General features: G+C 42.3%; 1 protein-coding gene across 1 annotated transcript in view; it reads right to left on the bottom strand.

Moving 5' to 3' along the window:
* The window catches only part of KALRN (kalirin RhoGEF kinase), a 4,346,166-nt gene that overhangs the window by 56,360 nt on the left and 4,265,889 nt on the right, over positions 1–23,917 (bottom strand). Inside the window, exon 59 of the mRNA XM_044074926.1 lies at positions 16,335–16,473. Within this exon, the coding sequence (XP_043930861.1) occupies positions 16,335–16,473 (139 nt within the window). The remainder of the gene's footprint in view (positions 1–16,334; positions 16,474–23,917) is intronic.

The following is a 23,917-nucleotide window of genomic DNA, read 5'->3' as shown; positions in this document are numbered from 1 at the left end:
TCCTCATTTCCTTTTGCCTTTTTCCCATCTCTCCCAAATCCCCTTCACCAAATCATCTTCTACTTTCCTGCACATGTGCCCAGACCACTGTAATCTGTTCTCTTTGATGTTTTCTGCAATTGGAGCTAGTTGGGCTTCTGCTCTGATGTCCTCATCCCTTCATCTGCCCCACAATGTGCATCCTACTACCTATCTCAGGCACTTCATATCCATCACCTCTAGCTTCCTCAACTACTCTGCCTTCACTGCTCAGGGTTCTGTTGCATACAAAAGTACTGGTTGCACCACTGATTTGTATGCCTTTTCAGCTTCTTTGGCTTTCATCTGCCACAAAGTACCCCTGACACTCTTTGTCAGTTGGTTGTAGCCCCTCTGATTCTAGTTTTGACTTCCTCATTCAGACTGTCCTTCCTCTCACCCACCCCTCCTAGATACTTGAAGCTGTTAACCTGTTTCACTATTTTCCCTTCCATATCAATTTTCATCTTCTTCTGATTTCCTCCATTTGCTGCCATGACAGCTGTATTGTCTGTATTCAGTTTCATCCCATGTGCCTTAAGTTTTACATTACATTTCTCTATCATTTGCTGAAGTTCCTGTTCAGAGTCTGCTTGTGATGCTGTGCCATCTGAAATGAGTAGTTTTGTTCATCTTTCCCCTCTGACCTCTTTTCTAATGTAGTCCATCACCAGCGTGAACAGCAGTGAGCTCAGAGCTGAACTCTGATGCACACCCACTCCGACTGGGAACCCCACCGTGAGTCTGATATATGTTGGCTTGTTAATGTGCTTAACTGTATAAGTAAACTTTCCTGTCTTTTCAAATTGTCCTACATGTCATTCCATAATTCTTTACCATATACAGACACACAAATATAAACTTTTGCTGGCAAGTGGTTGAACATTCACATTGTCAACCAGAAAAAAAAATGACAGAACAGCTCATTGGAAATCAGCTTATCACATGTATCATTTATTTTCCTGTGCCAGACTGTGATACAGTGGGGATCAGGAAATTTGCCCTTTCCCCACTGAAGTGTAATCTGGGAAATGGCATACATAAAGCATACATAATTAGCAGGGGATGTGGGAACATGTTTTGCCTTTTCTTTTTTATTTGTTTTAATTGACTGGTGATCGATCACTTACCATTCAATATTTTGTTTTCAATATGTGGACATGCATCCATCTATGTATATAAATATATATATATATATATATATATATATATATATATATATATATATACACACACACTATATAAACACAGACATCTGTGCACAAGAATATGTGTAACACAGTCATGGTCAAAAAGTATTTTAATTTTATTGCACTAATCATGCATTTCCAATTTTTCACCAAAGTATGTGATTCATTGTGTGACAAGTCAGCAAAAATGTGTGATATGTAATTAAACTTGGGACTGGAAGTGCAATAAACCATGATGTTAAGCCTAGAAATGCTTTTGCTGTGAACAGTGTACTGTGTGTCATAAAGTGCAATCAATTTTGTTTCTAAATGTAATTGAAACGATGTGGAAGTTTGCCCTTTTGTCTGTGGAGCTTGCCACAGTACTGATTTTTTTTAAATTATTTTACACTAATGCACTGTCACCAAACACCAACGGAGGATATCGATGCATGGTGAGAAGTTCCCACACTGGAACAATTATACCGCTGTCTAGTACAGCTTGACTGACTAACAGAACCTTGAGATGACACATAATAGATTCAGGTTGTGGGTGCCACTGGACACCACTGAATAGAGTTTGTAAACTCCAGGCTACACCTCGGTGTCCTGACAACTCCCTAAGTCAAGCACTCCACCCTGTCCCATAGCTGTTGTGACTCTCTCTTCCTAGCTTGTCCTGCCCCATATTTTGTGTATGGTCCAACCCTCCCCCATCATCATTTATCCACCTTATCTCTTTGTCCAATTTTTGTTACCCTATGCAAAACTACCTATATTTATCAGTGCAACTTTGTATTTGTTTGTTTGTGTCCATCCTCTATCTTATGCTCTCTTTCCACACCCAGTCTTTCCTTATATACCACATCTCTGTTCATTTAAATGAAAGTGGTCCAGTTCTCTCCCCCTCAAAAATTGTATGCTTCTTTCCCACCCCCGCCAATGTTTAATTTGTTCCCGAGTTTTTCCCTTACTCTTCTATTTTATATTTTCATAATGCACCTCTTTCCTCCATACTATAGCAATGATAGGAGTGGCCATGTGATTTCATAGGATCATAGGAAGTTACTAGGCTATTGGCCCTGAGGCTCTTACAAGCCTAGCCAAACATTTAGCCCATGTTCTGATAGTCAACACCTGATGCCCCTTTCCAGCAGGAACACAGGTGGAATCCCAGGGGTGTATTTTCTGTTCCCCATCCAGTTATCCAGGTTGTGCTTAAAAAGGGTTAATGAGGTACTCTGCTGGATGTGGAGAGGGAGTCTATTCCACAGAAGGGGAAGTTTCGGGGACACAAATCTGTCCCTCCAACAAGTCCTATTGATGTCACAGACCAGTCTGAGGTTGTGCATGTGGGTTACTCAAGTGCAGCTTGATTTGTGGATATGCAGCAGTCCGATCAAACCGGGGTCTGAGATTGCTTTGTAAGCCAGACAGAGGTCACCTCTGAGGAGTCTGTATGAGACTAGGTAGAGGGGCAGGGCCTTTAGCCTGTCTGTGTAGGACAGATGTTTGAGGCTCTGGATTCTCCTGGTGAAGAACCTCTGTGGTCTCTCCAGCTGCTGCATGTGCTTTGTGAGGTACATGCCGAAAAGGGTATTGTACTCAATAATGTGTCTTATAAGGGATGAATACAGGGATGTTATGACCTCCTTGTCCCTGGATGATATAACCTTACTAAAGAGGTGGGCCATGTAGAAAGCTTTTTGTACAACGGAAGCAACATGGTGGTCAAAAGTCAGTTTGCTATCAACCTGGGTGCCCAAGTCCTGATTGCATGCTTAGGATCTTGTTATTAATGTGATAATTTGTGGGGACATCACTGTCCTTAAAGGGGATGATTATGCAGTTTTGGCATTCAGTTTGAGGCCATGTTTCCGGCACCAGTCATTTGTTTGGGTGAGACCCTCTTGGAGGACGCCCACATCACTAGGGGAATTGATAACAGCACCCAACTTGCAGTCATCTACAAATCTGGTCAGCCATAGCCCACTGGTTTTGGCCTGCTTCTCAGAAAAATATATCCCAAACAACAGAGGCCCCAAGACAGATCCCTGGGGTACACCACTCATTATGGGTCTACTGCTTGAGGTGGCTTCCCCTATTTTGACTAGGTGGGTTCTATCAGTGAGCCAGTTTGCTACCCATATGGTAACATATGGCTTGATGCATAGTTGATAGAGTTTATCTATTATACCCAAGTGGGGAACAGTATCGAAGGATTTGGTCAGGTCAAGGTAGGTGGTGTGCACCGTCTTCCCTTCACCCATGTCTTTGGTGACTGTCTCAAAGAAGTCAACCAAATTTAACAGGCGTGACCTCCCCTTGACAAATCCAAACTGTGTGGGATAGAGTGTTTGGAGGTTGCCAATGTCCTTGTTAATGAGGCCCCTGATAATCCATTCCATGGCCTTGCAGATCAGGCTAGTTAGGCTGATGGGTCTATAATTTCCTGGACTGGGGGACACTCTACCTTTGTGCAAAGGGATGACAGTGGCTGTCCTACACTTGGCTGGGATGAAGCTGGTACTCAGGCTTTGTTTGAATAAGCTGCCTAGTGGTGCTGCAAGTTCTTGCCTGAGTTCATGTAGGATGCAGCCTGGGATGTTATCGGGTCTCATGGAGACTGTATTTTTTGCCTTACAGAGGGCAGTGATGACTTGCTCCCTAGAGATAAGGGGAGGGGGACAGGTGCTGGGGATTCACATAGGTAGGTACTAAGCTATCGGCCCAAGGGCCTATGTAAGCTTTGCCAACAAGGTTCCCTGGCTTACACCACCCAAGAAAGTTATTTTCCTGTGCCACTGTCGAGCAGAGACACAGAAGTGATCCCCGGGGTGTATTTCCTATTTCCCATCCACTCATCAAGATTTTTCTTGAAGAGTGCTAATGAAGAACTTTGTTGACATAGATGGGTTGCCTGTTCCAGAGTATGGGAAGTCTCTGGGCCAGGAATCTATCCCTCCAGCATGTTCTCTTTATTGTGGTGACAAGGTTTAGGTCCCTAGAGCATGTAGCTTGGAGGGATTGGGATTTTTGTCCTGATTTACTGATGGGAAGACAGAGGGGTGAAGTTTGCATTGAACCTGTCTGCCAGCAGGTTGGCTATATCTACGGTGTTTGTGTATGTGGTGTCCTTGACCACCAGTTCTGAGCAGATCTAAGTGCTTTCTTTGAGATTGTGGACATATGTGAAGAAAGCCTTATGATTGTCTTTAGCAGATGTGGCCAGTTGGGACTCGAAGTTTGCTTTGGAGGATTTCATTAGTGCTCTTATTTGCTTGTTCAGGCTAAGGAGAGATTGCTTCCAATTAGGCAACTGCTCCTTCTTGGTCATGGACAGCAATTTTTTCCTTTTATTATAGAGTTTATTTATTGCAGATGTCCGCCAGACAGACTTACTCTTACTTGAGGACGATGGTTCTGTCTTGTCAGGTATTCCTGATTCCATGCAGCTATATAAATGTTCATATAGTACTTTGGTGTAGGTTTGGACATATATGCCAGTTCCTATGAAGGGGGAGGGGGCTGTGAAACTGTTTATACTTTCCCTCAGGAGGTTGTAGTCAGCTTTGGAAAAGTTTTTTTTTTTTATCCCTAGCTGGGGGGGGGGGGTGATGGTGACTTCGAAAGTGACCACCTTGTGTTCGAATCTTAACTAGGAGGATGACACTGTAGGGATGCCACCGTGGTTACTTAATGTTGGTTAATACTAAGTCCAAGATATTATCACCTCTTGTGGGGGTGTCGACCAACTGGTCCAAGGCATTTGCATTGACAAAATCAAGGAATCTTTGGGCGTTTGTGTTTTGGCATGAGTAGTTCTTACAATCAATGGTTCAATGGTTAAAGTCACCCAGGATCAGGGTAAAGGGTTGAATCTTGATAGATTTGAAGATGTCCAGATAGGTGGAGTGGGCATATTGCATCAAAGTTGGGGGCCTGTAGCTAGCTATGATTTGAATAGGGGTCTTGTCAATGGTTAACTGCACCTGGAGTGTCTCCTGTGCATCATACCGTTTGACCAGCCTGGAGGTGTGTATGTCTTTAATATGTATTGTAACTCCACCTCCTTTTGCTTTGCTGCCCACGGTTTGGGGTCTGAATGCATGATAGGATGAGTAACCTGGTATGGCTGGGGTGCTCTCCACAGCTTTGAACCAGGTTTCTGTGACTGCACAAATGTCAGCATCTTCCAGAGTTAAGAATGCTTGCAATGAGTGCAGTTTCATGATTAGATCCCTAGTGTTTTGCAGCATGACCTTTAATTTGCGTTTTGATGAAATTTTCATGTTGGTAGTTTTGACCTCATGGCTTTGCCTAAAAAAAGGCACTATGGGGGAGGCAAGAGTCTTTGCCAGAAGCCTAAAGCCCAAGGGAGACAGATGCAGGCCATCTCTGGCAAAGAATCATGGTCTGTAGATCATGTCTTCCCAGGCTGTCAGGTACTGGATCCCCTTGGAATGACACCAGAAACTAAGTCAATTGTTAAAGTCTATCATTTTCTGTTTGTATTGAGGCATCATTCTGGGTGATGGTAGAATGCTGCTTAAGGTTAGGAACATACCTGTCCGGGACACATTTTCAGTGAGCTTGATCATGTCTCTTTCATATAGACCAGGGACGTATGTCTCAATCATTCACGCCAACATGGACTGTGACAGAGACATAACAGTACCTGTTGTTGAGAGACTTGGGTGCATGGGTGATATGGCAGATTCTGGCACCTGACAATCAACTAAATGTGACTTTCTCATTATCCAGCCTGATGAGGGGTACATCTGTGTATCTCACAACAGAGTCTCCTATGACTAATATGTTAGGTTTATATTTAGGCCTTAGTGGCTGTGAGACACAGGTGTGTGGATTATGTGTGGTATGTGGTGGGCAGTGGAGTTCACGTATGTTTTTGCCTCTGAGGTCTCATTTGTTTAGGTATGTTTTTGTTGAGGACCTCTGAATATGTTGGTGGTGTTTATGTTGACAGCCTTCTCAGTGCCAGATATACTGGCTTGTGAGGGAGAGAGCATATACTCTAGGTTCTTAATGTAATTGCATCTCTCACAAATTGTGTTCCTAACTGGTAGTAGTAGAGGGTTATCTGTGTACATGAGACAGTTGCTACACTGTCTCAAAATGCCCATATCAACCACACTGGCAGGAGGAACCATAGGAAAGTGACCATCCATATTTGTCAGAATCTGGGGGAGAGAGGCCAGAGAGAGCTAAAGGGTGGAAGGTCTAAGAGGAATACTACTAGGTGATCACACAAGTGCTACTAAGGAAAGATTTGTAGCTGAAATACCTTGCAATGGGTTGAAAACAGTGCACCTGCGGTATGTGACATGCAAACAAGCCCAAACCAGCTCAAATGCATGGTTTACATACCACAAAAAAAAAATAGAAGATTATAGTAACACAGAAATCTAGGCAATCTTGCTAGCCCCTGCTTTCTTTACCAATCAGCTTGTGCCAGACAAGGTCCAGGCAGCCTTGCTACTCTCACTAGCACAGAAGATAGGGTCCTACCAACACAAGATGGCTACCAGAAACACAGAAGGCAAACATAAGATGGCTGTCAGAAACACAGAAGGCAAAAACAAACAGCTCTGTATGCAGCAAACCTGTATCCAGACTATGCTAATAATTTTTAAGGTTAAGAACACTGTACAACTCACAAAAAAGCAAAGATTAAACACTTACAGACAAAAACAAAACTCACAGTATGAAAAAATATGGTTAAATGGTAATGAAATGCAGTAAAATGCAGTTAATCAGTAATGAATTGCAGTAAATAGCAATGTAATACAGTTAAACAGTAATGAAATGCAGTTAATCAGTAAATTCTTTTAGATCAGTGCAAATGTGATGTTAGCTCACAATCACAACAGTAAAAAACAGCTCAAATAACGCAGCAATTCAGTAGAATACTGTCATCAATTTAATCAGGCTACTGGCAAAGAGTAATAAATGTGGCAAACTAAATTCAGCTGAACACCTAAGCACACACGAAATGAAGTAGGAAGAGGCACAATTTTTTTTTTTAGTAGAAAGTGATCTCAATGTACTCAGTAGAATGAGTTGATGCAATGAAACTGTGAGGAGTGTCAAATATCAAATTTATAGTAGAGGCAGGCAACTCAAAGCCACCAAGATCAGAAAAGAGGTAGGGATTCAATTCACTAAGCCTAAAATATAGTTGCACAGTTCAAACAGATGTGCAGCAAATATTGTTTTAGTTAATCATATCTGCAGAAAACAGTTGAAAATAAGCACTTATCTTTTGTAGTCTCACAGCAGGTTTTTGGAAAACAGCTGAGTAAGGGTAGAAGGCCTAACTCACCGCAGATTTGAGCAAACAAGCACAAACTGGTTTAAACACTGACTATTTAAGGCAGAGAAACAGGAACCAGCCAAAATTCAAATTATCCAATCAAAAAAACCTAAACAGAGTCCTGTAGCAGCAACTCTAGCTAGATAAGACCAAACTGAAATTCCCTCCCAAGGAGCAACAGTTAGGCCTCTCTAGACAAAAGATTAACTGTACTACAAGCTCCAAAGGTCACAAATAGTACAAGATTCATCTCTGTGCTAGTGTTTTTTCAAGTGCAGCAACAAGTAAAATGAACAGAACAAGTAGAGAAACAAAAAGGAGACAAACATCAGAACAGAGGTAAGGATTCAATTAATTAAGCATAAAATACAGTTGCACAGTTTAAACAGATATGCAGCAAATATTGTTTTAGTTAATCATAAGTGCAGAAAATAGTTGAAAATAAGCACTTATTTTATGTAGTCTCACAGCAGTGTTTTTGGAAAACAGCAGAGCAAGGGCAGAAGGCCTAACTCACTGCATCTTTGAGCAAACAAGCACAAACTGGTTCATTCAAACACTGGCTATTTACAGCAGAGAAACAGGAACCAGACAAACTTCAAATTATCCAATCAAAAAACCTTAAACAGAGTCCTGTAGCAGTAACTAGGTAGGCCTCTCTAGACAAAATATTAACTGTACTACAAGCTCCAAAGGTCACAAACGGTACTAGATTCATCTCTGTGCTAGTGTTGTTCAACAGCAGCAACAAGTAAAATAAACAGAACAAGCACAGAACAGAAGTAAGGATTCAATTAATTAAGCATAAAATACAGTTGCACAGTTTAAACAGATATGCAGCAAATATTGTTTTAGTTAATCAGAAGTGCAGAAAATAGTTGAAAATAAGCAGTTAACTTTTGTAGTCTTACAGCAGTGTTTTTAGAAAACAGCAGAGCAAGGGCAGAAGGCCTAACTCACTGCAGTGTTGAGCAAACAAACCACATATTAGGCAATATTCATATACTGTTACACCTACTGGCAAAAATTACCTCATAATAGCACAACAGTCACTTGGATTGTATATAAGCTCTCTTTGTATTATCATGGTACTTTAGTTAGGATTAGCAGTACTAATGCGTGAGTACACACTGTATGTTCTCATCACTCTGTACTGCTATGCACCATGAGAACCGTGACATTAGCTGTACTTGCTCCATTTTATCATTCCTGATTATCAGAGCTGCGGAGGGATGTGTGCTTTGAAGAGCAACATTCTGGATATACACCAGTAATTTATATATTTATTTTATTTGACATGTGTTTACTGGGAAAGTCCAACTGGGTATGAGCCCATTTTCAGTGGAGGCCCAGGGAGAAAAGCTCCACAGTACACATTAGAAAGAATTTAAAAATTGAACAATGGTTACAAATATTAAGACAATAACAAGGTAGCACAATTTGTGAATACAATAAAAGAAAATAAGCAAAATATAAGTCAAGAAATAAATTTGACCATACATTATATACTAGATAGAAGACAGTAATGATTATTTTGCAAGTTGCTCAATGATGCCATCATGTGCAAACCTTATACAGCTGTGCAGCACTTTTTGAACACCTTCATCAGTGCAAATAATTGCAATTTACATGATATTAAGTACTTGAGTTGGATGTTTATTTACACCACTGCATACAATGGTTGTGAGATAGTAGACAATACACTTGAACAACTACTGGCAGTTAGCACAGTGGTTTGAAATACTACTAGCAGCTATCAAAAAGTATTGAGACTAAAAACTGTTAATAAGCTCTTTCCTGTAGTCCAGGGTTTGATTCTGTCAGTTTCGATTTGCTTTACTATGTGATTTAGAGCAAGTCACTTAACCAGACAGTGCTCCTGGTCACCCCTGCAAGGGGTCACTTCCAACCAGTGGGTTTATCTTGTTAACACATTAAAAATGTTAGTAAGTAAATAAATAAATGCAGTATGCTATTCTATAATGCATATTATACTGCAAATCTGCCCAAGTGCCTTCTGCCAATTTATATTGTGCAATGTAATTTCACACTCAAGAAATGCTGTTACATTGCCAGTACTTTATAGCATACATTTTTATTTTTTTAGCCTTTGTTGATAGGGTTAGTCACAGTGGGATAGTGGTGTCTTTTCAGGGGAGACCCACAGTGGTATTTATACTACTAGTATAAATTTTACTAGGGCATCAGGGAATTTCTCCTATTTTCTATAGGTGCTGTGAGATCTTCTACATCTACCTGAGCTGCCACCACCTCAAGCAGATGGGACCTCGATTTGGCATCTCATCAGAAGGACAACAAACTCAGGAGTACAGCACAACCCTTATGCTGCACTGCAATTTCAGCAATCCACCTACTTGGAGTGGGACTAGAACTCAGCCTTCTGCATCAAAGGCAAGTATGCTACCTGTTGTGCCACTGACACTATAATTATTAGATTATAATCTCCACTGACATTTTATAGTTTGTCTAAAACATGACTAACACAACCCCAAACCTTAAATGGTCTTGGAGATCTCCTAATGTGTAATGGAAATATCACCACATATCAGCTGAATATTACAATTTAATACCATGCAGAACACCTAAAAGCTTAACAATGTACATACTTATGAGCATAAAACAGCAGAGATTGATACCGCTTCAAAACCATATGATAGTAAATACAAACAAAATCATTTACATCTCATGCATATTTTAAACATAACAGATAAATTAATGTGGACTTTTGCCCTCTGAACATTATACTTCATTGCAAGGGTTTGGGTAGGAATTTTGGAATGGTACAGCAATATCCAGAATGTAGCCCTCCATCTCCAAATGTAGCGCACCTCCACCCCAGGCAGTGTATACTTCTGGAGAGTATGTCTTTCAGTACAAAAAAAAAATCCTGAAAAAACAATTTTACTCCAAAACCTCATAGGATGTGCAAGTCATTTATTTCAGAGACTATGTGCCTTGACAATAATCTCTTTCAGGCTCCACCACCCCTTACAAAGAGAGTAATATTTGTAAGTCCCAGGGTAAATTTAAAGGTACCCATCCAACTGTCCAAGCTATGTTTGAAAGATGTAAGGAATCACATTGCTTGACATGAAGGGGGAGCCTATTCCAGTGCCAGGAAAGCATTGGGTGATGAACCTATCCATATTATTTTATTTATTTATTTCTTGATGTAGGTTGAGATTTGTTGTTCTGGTACTAGGCTGCAGCATTTTGCTTATGGTAAAAAGGAGGTCAAGGAAAATAAGATCCCTAAGGGATTGATAAGTGAGGCACATGTCTCCTGTCCAGAGCCTATATGACACAGAGTACAGGGCCAAAGATTCCAGTATTTTCTGGTGGCTAAGATTTTTGAGACCAGAAGATCCATTTTGCTAGCAGCTTCTGTAACACTTCATGTTTTTTAACTATACCTAGCTAGATACATGCCAAAGGTTACATGTTATTTGTAGTGGCTCAGACTAAGGCAGAATATAAGGGAACAATGACTTATTTTGTTTTAGAAGAGATGCCTTTGACAATTATTTGCATTCTGAAAATAAAAACAAAATCTATTATTCCATAAAATATAATAGAATAACATGGTGTTAAATATGCTATAGTTTGATAAATTATTCCAAAATGTATACACTGAGGCATACTATTGCTTCATTTTCATATATAGGTTCATAGGTCTATAGGTTCATAGGTATATAATGGGCTAATGACCACCAGGGCCTTTCTGTTAGCCTAGCCATGCAATCCAACTCAACTGTGTCCCAGTGTCTCATAGGCATTTGTTAAGATATGTTATGTTAGTTAGGAAGTTTTTAGAGGTTATGTGAGAAGATGGTATGTTAGTTTGGGTACTACTGCCTGCCTCTCTACTAGAGATATGGGGACCAGACCTTGGACAAATTTACAATTTCCTATCCCTTGGTCAAGGTTACACTTGTAGGATTAGGGATGGACTCTGCTTCACATGGATGGGGAGCCTGTTCCTGAGCAAGGGGATCCTCTAAGACATATTTCTGTTTCATCAAAATGTCTTATTTATGTCACAAGCAAAATTTAAATATTTGGATTTAGTGTTTCTGATGCTGTTCATTTTGCAAATGTGCAAAAGGTCCATCAGAGCTGGATGTAAGGATGTCTTGTATGCCAGGCATAGATCACCACTCAGTAACTTATACGAGACCAAGTATACAGACAGGGCTTTAAGGTGATCTGTAAAGGACAATGTGTTTTATACCCTAGATTCTCCTGGTAAGGAACCTTTGTGGGCATTCCAACTGTTGCATCTGTCTGTCCAGATACATGTTGAAGGGGCCATTATACTCAATGATTGGTCTAATAAGGGCCAAATAACGTGGCACTTTGAATTTCTTGGATCTAGATGCATACTCTTACTTATAAATTAGATGACATAGAATGATTTTCTTACTACCTTGGCTGTATTTTGGTCAAAGGCCAGATTACTGTCAACATATCTTCCCAGATCCCTAACTACTGGGTTAACACTTAGGGGTGATTTTTTGGTGGAGTATTTAGCTTGTGTGGCAGTTGTCCCAAAACACTCTATAATACATGTCTTGGCATTAAGTTTTAATCCATGACTCTGCCACCAGTCATTTGTCTTTGTTAGACCCTCTTGTAAGATAGTTGTGTCATGATGAGAATCTATGATAGCTTCCAATTTGCAGTCATCTGCAAACTTGGTCAACCAAAGGCCCCTGACATTAGCCTTTATGTCTGAAATGTAGATGTCAGCATGGAGCCCTGAGATACCCAGCTTGTGACTGGTCTTTTAGTGGAAGTGGTCTCAGCAGTCTTGACTTCTGGGGTCCTGTCTGAGAGACAGCTGGCAATTCAGCAAGTTAAGTAGGGGCTCATGCCCAGTTCAGTAAGTTTGTCAACTATACCCAAATAGAATATTGTGTTATATGCTTTAGCCAGGTCCATGTAGGCAGTGTGCACTGTTTTCCTCTAACCTATTGCCTTGGTGACCTTCCCAAAGAAGTCCAGCAGGTTTAGTAGGCATGACCTTCCTCTGACAAAGCCAAACTGGATTGGTTCCAGTGTCTGAAGGTTGCCTATGTCTTTATTGATCATTTCCATGATAACTCATTCCATGGCTTTGCATATTAGACTAGTTAGACTAATAGGTCTGTAAGTTGTGGGGCCGGTTAATGGTCAACCCTTATGAAGTGGGATAACTGTTGCAGTCCTCCATTTTCATGGTACAAAGCCTGTTTTGAGGCTATAGTTGAAAAGTAACTCAAGTGGTCCTGACAAGTCATGTTTCAAGCTATTTCTGAGACATCCCGAGATATTGTCGGCATTCATTGAGGCTGTGTTTTTGACATTAGTCTTCCTGCTGATAGTTGGGGGTGGTTATGCTAGTAGGTATTTCATGGGGGAAGGCAGAGGGGAGTGGGGGGTGAAGTTTGAGCTGATCTTGTCAGACCAGCAAATTTGCTATGTTTCCTCTGCTCAGTGAAGGTGGCACCACTGACCACCAGTCTGGCACCACTGATGTGTGCTGCCTTTGAGGTTTTGGACATAGATGTAGAAGGCCTTGTGGTTGTCTTTAGCCTGAGAGGCTGTCTTCATCTAGTAATGGGCCTTGTTAGACTTAATTAGCTTTAATTATATTAATAAGGCAGTATAAGTAAACAACTATGTGACAAGACAACCTGCAAATTAAAATTAAATTTAGCATTTGTTAAATTAAATTGGCACATGCAGTGCCACACAACAAACCACAATCGTATAATAGAAAGAGTAGTTTTAAAAATGACCATTTCTATATTTAAGTATGTCCACTTTTATACTTTAAAACACATTTAGGTTAGTTTTGGTAAATGTTATTATCCCACATTGCATTTAATATGTGGTACTTTGGGGCTTTTCTCTCTAGACTGAATTTTTATCACAAAGCTGCCCTCTTTAAAAAAAATCACTTTGGAATCACTTTAGACATTGTATTAAATAATACTTACGTAGTAATTCATAGTATAGATAAATGACATTAAGTAAGTCATATATAAATAAATCAATAATATTATTAACAAGAAGGAGAAGCAAAATTATAACTTAGATCTACAAATTTGTATAAATATTTTCCCAGCCTGTGTGTTTTGGCAAGTACAGTATCCAAGAGGCTTACACTATCCTTGGCAATTTAATGTTATCAGTGGATATGGAACATGAGATAATGATTCATATTATAATGGAGGTAAACTTTCAAAGTGCAACAAGCAGTCCTAAAATGTATACCAAAATTAATAACATCAAATGATTCTTCAAGCTATTAGAAACAAATGTAATTTTCAGAAGAGAACACAAGTAAAATGACAGGCAACTGAGACAAATATATTAATGCAGTTAGTGATACTGTAAAACACGACATACTAATGGACAAAATAAACAATCTGAAATACCATAGAGATGTAAAACAAATTAGGCAGGATATGTGCATTTGTAATGTTGACACAGATAATTCTGGGTTTAGTATCCAACTATTCTGATAGTAAGGAGAATTCACATATATTGCACGAGCAACTCAAATTTGACTAGTAGTTACCTGTGTGCATTGGAGGGCCACCTTACAGAGCTTGAATGCCTGAGAATCCAGAGGGCAGTTCTTCTCTGCATAGAGGATACAGATTGCTGTTTTTTTTGTTACCTGGCAACCCTACAGTACAGACAGTGAAGTTGCTGTGGACATATGACAGCCATGGGAGGCATTAGCAAGATATCTGCATTAGGGCACATCATATAATTTCCTACAGTGCATCAGGGTAGAGGGTGAGATTGCTAAGGCTTATGTCTTGCCAGCCCTTAATAGGATGATGACCAGAGCCTAGTACTATGCCATCACCTCTCCAAGTAGAAATGAATAGTTAAGTAGTGGACATTTTGGAGCTATTCTCTCGCCTGAGGTCATAGCAGGTGAGAGAAAAAGAATATAATGATCTTTATTATCCTGAAATGTAGAGTATGGTGTTGCATATTCAAATGCCATAAATCCTTAATGTCTGCATCCCCACTGCTTCACAGTAATGGTAATGGTGCTAACTAATATAAATACTTTTATGTAATAAGTATGAGGCAAGTTATAATGTGCAAAGGCTTCCCTGGGTTCAGCTCACAATCTAATTGTTGTTGTGCACTAACACAATTTGGTTGTAAGGCAGGCAGAGCTATGCAAGGCTAGTGTACAAGTTATAGTGATAATTGGATTACTACTATGGCATCAAACCCCATAAAGTAAATCCCTAAGAAAAGAAACAATAAGATCAAAACTGCATATGTCACTGGGAAAGCCAGTCAACTGTATGATTGTTATTTGTGCAAGTGCCATTACTGCAAATGAGTATTGCTGAAAATCAAATTCAGTGATCATTAAGGTTGTCTTTTTCCAAATTGTTATGTGATCATGGATTTAATATATATAAGTTGGGGATGTAAGAGTCGCCCTCCACTGGTGGGGTGAAGGGATGCTTATTTCCTTGGGAGAAAAAGTTGTTTGTCACTAAAAGTAGTTTTCAATATTATGGATTTGGAGTAACAACACTCACTGAAATTGGCATTAGTGAGCCAGCATGAAGGCTTCAATGGGATAGTGCAGTTTCATCTAAAGTATTAATTTATTTGTTTATTTGCATTTGTTTACTGGGATGGGCTGTCTGGGCAGTGCCCCTTTGCAGTGGAGGCAGGGGTCAAACACTTCCCAAATAGACTACATAAAGTTCAATTCAAGCAATATAAAGCATGTAAAAAATACACAAATAATGTTGAAAGTATAAATTTGAATACAATAAGAGTTCTTAGAGTGAATTTTTACAGTTTTAGAGATCAGTGGAAAAAGCTGGAATAGGATAGCAAACATAAAAAAAATACATGGAAGCAGATCCTTTATTTAAATATACAAACTCCATGGTCACACAACTGCAGTGAAAGGGCGAGGCCATCTACAAAGAAGAAACTGCATCCTGCTCCTCAGCTACCAAACTGCAGTTAATAGCACAGTGAAAATAGCACTGCAACATGTGAACTGCAGTTAATAGTGGAGTGAAAACAGCACTGCAACATGTGAAGTGCAGTTAATAGCTCAGTGAAAACAGCACTGCAACATGTTGTTCTGCAAATCTAAAACATTGTAAAATGCACACTCATAAAAGAAAAACACTGAAACCATAGTATCATGAAAATCAAATGACAGTTTCCAACAAAATTATTCAAAATAAAATAGTTTATTGTCATTCAGTTTAATTCACACTATAGTGAGGGTTCCACTAAAGGTGTCATTGATTGACATATTGTTTTTGTAACAGTCATACCTGTATGCAGCTGGTGTATATATCTATACAATATTATTTTATATGCAACATTGCTTTCCAAATGGGCTGTTTAAGCATATTGTGCTACATGCTTGTCATAGCATCATACCACATTCACATTTGGCTGATTTTATCTGCGCTAAAATGACGCGGACATCCCAGGAGTGCTGCAGACTGTGTGATGCACCTCTTAAGAGGGACAAACATCACAGTTAGTACTGCAAATCAGTCATCACTCATAATTCATAATTTTGTGTTACTAAAAAGTCACATTATGTATGTTTTATTCTTATGTAAATACTGCAGAATTCACTTCTTATGGCACTAAATCTAAAAGAGAACTTATAATTTCTAGTTAACTTCTCTATGTTTATGTACATTATAGCATATGTGAGAGTTAATAACGAATGTTCAAAAATGATTAATTTTTAAATAATGTGACCTTGGCTTGTATTTGGATGGTCATACCTTTATGTCCAGGTGAGCCACATTGCAGTTGTGCAGGTACTGCAGGGCCTCCAGTGTGTCTCGAACATAAAAAGCTACCTTTTCTTCCATCAGTTCATCATGTCTCACCAGGTAATCTAGCAGGTGTCCATCATCCAACCTGGAACACACAACTATTTTAGATTGTTTCTGAATCAAAATCAAAACTCTGAACCTTTGTTAGCCTTGTACAATTGAGATTGTCTGAATTACTGCATCATAATGTTTAGGTACTGTCAAGCAGGTTTCAGTCAAATGCATAAATTGGATTACATGCTCTTCAACCTACAACCAAGTGTTATAAATTAGAATGTAGCTTCTAAATGACAAACTTAAAGGTAAAAGTAGAATTCTGAAGCAAGTAAAAGTAAAATGCTAGTAAAACTAAAACCCATCCGTTTAATTTAAAGCAAACAATTGCAAAAACTAATTTAGGTACCAGTGTTGCTTTGGGATGAAAAAGAATGTGTTCACTTATTCATAACAGCTGCAACATGAAATTCATTTACTCACCTTTTCTGCCGCAACATCTGTTTTATCATCATGCACCTAGCACATGTAGCAACACCATATAAATTAACTAGCTTTGTGTTGCATTCAGATTTTAACAAGATATAACACCAGACAATCATTTTTTATCAAACCAATTTATGACTGATAAAACAGAGAAGCTTGTCTCCAAATGCATTTTGAACACTGACCAGAGTTAATCTGCCAAATCCTGGGAATTTATGATTGAGTACATTTTAAGGATCTCATTTTACAAAGCTACCCTGGCACTGTGGTCAGTGTTACTAGTTTATCTTCCCCACAGGCACATAATTTAGATTGTTTTTATAAAAGAAAGAATGATAATTTTAATAAGAAATATTACCTACTGTAATGACATAGTTCAAAGATGATAACTCGTATTCATAAACAGTGTCCACAATTGCAGAGATCTGGTGCATAGTCCAATTTGAGTACTAGAGCCCTGCTTGATTCATTTGTAGACCTGTGGGTAATGGAGCATTGGCTTATACCAGTGTGTGCTTGGAAGATTCCATGTATGAAGTAGGTATGCAAATAGGAATCTACAGCATAGTCTGCAATTCACATATTCTGGACATGGGAGAATGGAAAATAAATAATGTTACAGCTGTGGACATACTGAACAAAACAATACTTCAGGATGAGGGAGAGGGAGTTCTAAGGGTACAGCTGTGAACATACTACACAAAACAATAATTTTGGATGGAGGAGAGGGAGTTCTAAGGGTACAACTGGGGACATACTACACAAAACAATATTTCCTGGCATACTAAATCAGGAAATGTTGATGTCATCATTGCCCAAACTGACACTACAAATGGGTAAGAAAATAAAAATGGGTGCAATGGCACATTGTGTGTGCACTACATGTAAGGATGCTGCCACAACCACACCCAGACCAGCCCCACACATGACACAGATGAGCACCTAACAATAGGAACAGCTGTTATTCCCAATTCTTTCATTAACATACTATGCTAATTACCATAACTTCACAGTCATTGCAATGCTGGATTAAAACCTATATGAATCAGTCCTTGCAATGACTAGGAAGTAACAAGGACTATAGGTGTCCCAGTGAGTACAGGCGATCTTGGTCCAGTATCCACCTAACTGCATTACATGTACTCCTGTGTCATGGTGGACTATAACTGCACTTCACAGTACTCATAGTGATGTTATTAGCACCCTGTGCTCCACGAGCAATTGTTAGGACAATGGGGCTGGCAGGGCAGAAGGTGCACATGGCGATGTACACTGTCCTCTATCAGTGTTTTCCTCTCCAAGAGCTGATCATTGGGTGATTAATTTTTAAAAGTCCTCGTTGTATTATCATAGCCATCTACTACTCCAGCTGTGCACAACCCATTTGCAGAATTCATGCAATGTTTCTGAGTCTGCTGGATTACTTTTTTTTCTCTCCTAAAACTGCTAATCACCAAGACATTTTCAGCAAGACATTAAACTATAGGTTTTATTGCTATATGCTCACTCCTTGCTTCTTATTTTATACAGTATCTACCAGTCCACATTTGAGTCTGTTTTAGTAATCTAAACAACTGAGAATATACAATCTGAAGTAGTTAACTTCATTTGTGCATCAACCTATGGGTATCGGATCCATATCGGATCCAAGCCGGCAGCTTCAAACAGCTAAGATCCCCTTTACCCATAACCCCCTGCTATCCCTTCCTGACCTCAGATCTCATTTGCTGCGGTTCTCAATAGCAGCTTTGAACGAGCTTCCAGGCGTAGCGTAGGAGTTTTGTGAGAAAAATCTCTCTTTTTTACATTTTTCTTTAAAAAAATTGTTGTGTGAGTGTTATCTCTCCTAGTTAGGTTAGCATACCTCTGTTTTGTTAGTCAGTGTTAGTGTATTCTCTCCCCGTGTGTGTGTGTTAAGGTGTGTCCATTTTTGGGGCCTAGCGTGTGGGTTCAATATGTCTGAGGCGCCCAAATCTTTCTTTTCTAAATGTACCGAGTGTGGCCATAAGCTGTCCCCAGCGGATGGCCACACTCGGTGCGTTATTTGCCTTGGGGTTGAACATCTCACTTCAGGCTGCACTATTTGTGCAGCGTTCAACCCCAGGGCCATCAAGGACAGGAGGTCGAAGCTGATTCTGGCGGGACTGTTGCCCCTGGACTCGGCTTCATCCTCCGGCCCCTCTGTGGCTTCTGCCGAGGCTTCGGCAGTGCCACCTTCTCTCCCTCTGGCCAGGACTCACCCTCCCACCCTTGGCCAAGAGGAGAGGGAAGCTAGGAAGGAGAAGCAGAAGCATCACAAGAGGTGGGCCGAGACCTCGTCCTCGGCCCCGCCATCAAAGCGAGTTTCTCCGCCTATGGCCTCCGGATCTTCTCCTTCCCGGCTCCGATCTCCCCGTTTCTCACTGGAGCTGGAGGAGGAGGAGACCCGGTTGCCTTCGAGGTCATCAAGGCGGCATTCCTGGCCCACCTCGGTGGCCTCATCGAGGTCTACCCGTAGCATCTCCGATGCAGACTTGGACCGGATGATGCGTAGGTTCCTCCAGGAACAGATGCAGATGGGAGTGCTCCTGCCACCCCCCCACCGGGGGGGGGGGCTCGACCCCCTTTTTCGCCCTGATCATTCCTTCTCTGACCCACTATTGGGGCTCGGACCCTTCGGAGCTGGGTAGCATTGGAGCCGGGGGAGCATTGGCACCGATAGTGTCCGGTACTTCGTCTCCGATCGCACCCTCGAGTCTATCTGGTCTCTTTTCTTCGGATCCAAGCTCTTGGATCCGAGAGCTGAGCTTTGGATCTGGAGGTGTCAGTATGACTTCGGCTCCGTCACGGTCGGAGCATGCTGGCCCTATGGATCCGACCACCTCGGCGCCAGCCCTGATCTACACATCGGATCAGAGGGAGGGTCTGCTTTCAGATCTGATAGGGAGCAGCTCTCCTTCGGCATTCGATGTTGTGGAGAGGGTATTGTCGAGGAACTCCAGGCTCCTGGCTTCGGCTACAGCTCCACCCTGCACTCTCTCTCTCAGACGGGTCTACCTTCCATCACCCGGTCCCAGGGACAGCCTGCGCAAACGTCCCAGATTGTTCCCTTGCCGTTACAGGATGTAGTTGGTGAGGCCTCCTCCGACAGCACCCCCGAGGAGGGTCCTCACAAACACAAGTGCAAAAGGAGGCACTTGGACTCACCTGAGTCCTTGACAGAGGACACAGACTTGGAGCAAGGGGAAGGTTCCCCAAGGTCACCCCCCAAAGATGTCTCCTTCGGAGACATCATGGAGATGCTTCGGATCAGAGGGGGGTGGTCAGCCCCAAAACATTCCTCTGACGAGAATATGTTTCTGGTGGCATTTGACACAGGCCCATCTACCTCTTGGGTGTCCCCTCCCGCCGACCCCCTGGTAGACCTGATTACTACCAGGGCATGGAAGGAACCAGACACTGTGGAGCCCATTCCAAAGAGGCCTGACAAAATCCTCAGCCCCCCTTCGGATAAGTCATGTTGGAGCAAGGGAGCCCCGGTAGATACCATGTTGGTGGCGGCCACCACCAAAAGGGAACTGGCCCAGGAGAGTTCCTTGGTCCATCCTCCAGACAAGGAGTCTCAGACGATGGACTGTCTGGGGAAGCAGGTGTTCGCTTCAGCCACCTTCTTTGTGAGGACGCTGAATTATATGGCACACGTGATACGACTCCATCGGGATCTCATTAAAGAATATGCTGAGTCGCCCCGAGAGTCCATGTCGGCAGAGGATAAGAAAGTGTTCTCAACCTGAATGGCCACTCTCAAATCTATCTCTAATACCTCTATGCAGTTACTATCCAGTGCCACGGAAGGAGCTGCTAGAGCCAGCGGAGTGGGTGTCGTCCTATGGCGACAGGCGTGGCTCCGTCACTGTGATTTCGTGGAACCTTTCAAGGTGTCATTCACAAATGTCCCCTTTGATGGTTCTGCCCTTTTTGGCAAGACCGTACACGACACATTGGTCCAGAGCGAGAAAGACAGGAAGACGTTGTCTGCCGTCGGAGTCCGCTTCTCTGCTCCCCAGAGGTCCTTCTCGAGGAACCAAAAGGGACAGAAGAAGATGTGGTTCCAGAAGTCTTAACAATTCCATTTTGCTCCGGACCCCTCATCCTTCAGAGGCAGAGGAGGACAGAGTGGGTGCCGCCCTAGAGGCAGAGGGGGTCTGAAGAACTTCAGGTCCAGAGAACCTTTCTCTGATTGGCCCACGCAGTAACCCTGAAGGGTTACCTGATGGCTCCACTCTGGAGGCAGTCAGGGGGGCGTTTCTCGAGGCACCTAGCAGCTTGGGAGTCCATTACAACAGATCGCTGGGTGCTTCAGATCATATCCAGAGGCTACAAGATCCCTTCTCTCAATCCCCCTCCCACTCCCCAGAGCCTCCCCGATGTCCCACCCAATCAAAGGGAGGCGGCAGCCGAGGAAATCCTCCAGCTGCTAGAAAAAAGAGCAATCCAGCATGTCCCCCCAGAGCAGTCCGGATCAGGCTTTTACTCCAGGTTCTTCTTGGTGCCAAAAAAGATGGGGGACTTAAGACCAATCCTTGACCTGTCCTTCCTAAACCTGTCAGTAGCCAAAGAAAAGTTCCTGATGGTCACTCTCCAATCCATTCTCCCACTTCTGCAGGAGAATGACTGGATGTGCTCCATAGACCTCAAGGATGCGTACTACCACATTTTGATGGACAGACGATCCAGGAGGTTTCTCCGCTTCCGGCTGGGAGCCAGCCATTACCAGTTCAGAGTCCTTCCCTTTGGTCTCACCACAGCCCCCAGGGTGTTCACCAAGGTTTTGACAGTTGTAGCGGCCCACCTGAGACTCCAGGGAATTCAGGTCTTTCCGTACCTGGACGACTGGCTCCTGACAGTCCCCACCAGGCATCTACTATGCACAGCCAGAAACTACTTTCTCCATCTAGCTCCCCGGCTGGGGATCACGATCAACATCAAAAAATTTTCCCTTCTTCCAACCCAAATCCTAGATTTAATTGGAGCCAGATTGAACACAAACCAACTTCTAGCCTTCTTGACTCCAGACTGGCTTTGAACTCTAAAACTCCACATATTGGCCCTTCTTCAATCCCCAGCTCCCTCTGCGGAATTGGTCCTGAGGGCATTAGGCTCTATGGCGGCAACTATCAACCTTCTCCCCTTGGCAAGCTTGAATGTGAGAGTTCTTCAATGGACCTTGCAAGTCCAATGGTCCCTCCTGTGACATCCCCTGAGCTTCCCTGTTCCCCTCAGCAGGGTCTGCAGGAAAGCCCTCTTATGGTGGCTCCAGTCCCCGGACCTCCAGAAAGGGCGCCCCTTCTCTATGTCCCCTCCTCTAGCCACGGTGACCACGGATGCTTCTCGCCTCAGGTGGGGGGAGGCACTGCATGGGCAGGACTGTCCAAGGCACGTGGACCCATTCAGAGCGGTGCTTTTGGTGTTGCAAGCACCTCAGAGCCTTCTTCCCTTGGGGACAATTGCGATTCAGACAGACAATATGTCGGTTGTCTGGTACATCAACAAACAAGGGGGAACCAGGTCCTATCCACTTTGTCGGGAGGCCATGAGAGTGTGGGAATGGGCGATATCCAACAACCGCTTTCTCATAGCGATGCACATTCTGGGCCGGTCCAACATCTTGGCAAACAGGCTGAGTCGAACCATTCTCTCACCGTACGAGTGATCTCTGAACCCCAGAGTAGCGAAGTTAATCTTCTCCAAGTGGGGTCAACCTCGCTGCGATCTTTTCACCTCGCCTTTGAATGCAAAGTGCAGTGACTACTTCTCTCTAATTTCCCCATCTGGGGAATCCCCCAGAGATGCTCTGGTGCATGTTTGGCCACCCGGTCTACTTTATGCTTACCCTCCTCTTGCCCTGATGCTAAAGTTCTTACAGAAAGCCCAATGGTTGGGGAGCAGAATAATCCTCATTGCCCCATTCTGGCCTCGTCAACCTTGGTTCCCATATCTATGGTCTCATCTAGTGAATCCCCTATGGATTCTAGATCCCATCCCGGATCTGATCTCTCACACATCAGGCCTGTCAATTCCGAACCTGGACAACCTCAAGCTGACAGCTTGGTTGATCCAGTTCCACTGATAGCTAGGACTCCCAGTATCTCGTCCCCTGTCAAGGCTATACTAGTAGCCGCTCAGAAGCCATCTACAAGAAGGATTTATAATAGCAAATGGAAGCGTTTTTCTATTTTGGCGGAGCGTCAAAACTTAGATCCCTTTACAGCTCCGCTGCCAGCAGTGTTAGATTTTCTATCAGGCTTATTCAACCAAGGTGCTAGCTCTTCTACGGTCAAAGTCCAGCTGGCTGCAGTCTCTCACTATCATATTGGGAGTGATCTCGGCCCTTTGACTTCATCTAAATTATGTAAGACCTTCCTAAAAGGCACTTTCCTTTTAAGGCCTCTGGTTAAGCATGCAGTCCCTCCTTGGGACTTAACCCTTGTTCTTCAGTCTCTGACAACTCCTCCCTTTGAGCCTGCAACTTCAGTGGATCTAAAATACTTATCTTGGAAGATAGTTTTTCTTGTTGCCATCACTTCGGCCAGAAGGGTTTCGGAACTTCAAGCCCTTTGTGCCAAGCCACCATATTTAATATTTCACAAAGATAGAGTTTCACTCAGGACCAATCCCTCCTTTCTGCCCAAAATTGCTTTGGAGTCTAATATCAACCAATCTATTAATTCACCAGTCTTCTTTCAAAATTACCAGAATAAAGGTGAATACAAGCTACACTCTCTAGACGTACATAGGCAACTGAGGTTTTATTTGCACAGGACAGCTGATCACAGGAAATCAGACCAGCTTTTTGTATCCTTTGCTAAACCCACTTTGGGAAAACCTGTATCAAAAGTCACTTTGTCCAGATGGATCTCACAATGTATCCTTTTGGCTTATGAGAGTTCTGGCCGGTCTGCACCTCAAGATGTCCATGCCCATTCTACTCGATTGATCTCTACCTCTGCTGCTTTTCGATCTAGGGTGTCGTTGGATGACATTTGTTCAGCAGCCACTTAGGCTTCACC

This window comes from Protopterus annectens, chromosome 6.part0 (assembly GCF_019279795.1).
Source record: "Protopterus annectens isolate FY-2018-M chromosome 6.part0, PAN1.0, whole genome shotgun sequence".
NCBI lineage: Eukaryota > Metazoa > Chordata > Ceratodontiformes > Protopteridae > Protopterus > Protopterus annectens.
The sequence above is the reverse complement of the archived record's forward strand: the minus strand, read 5'-3'. Positions and strand labels throughout refer to the sequence as shown.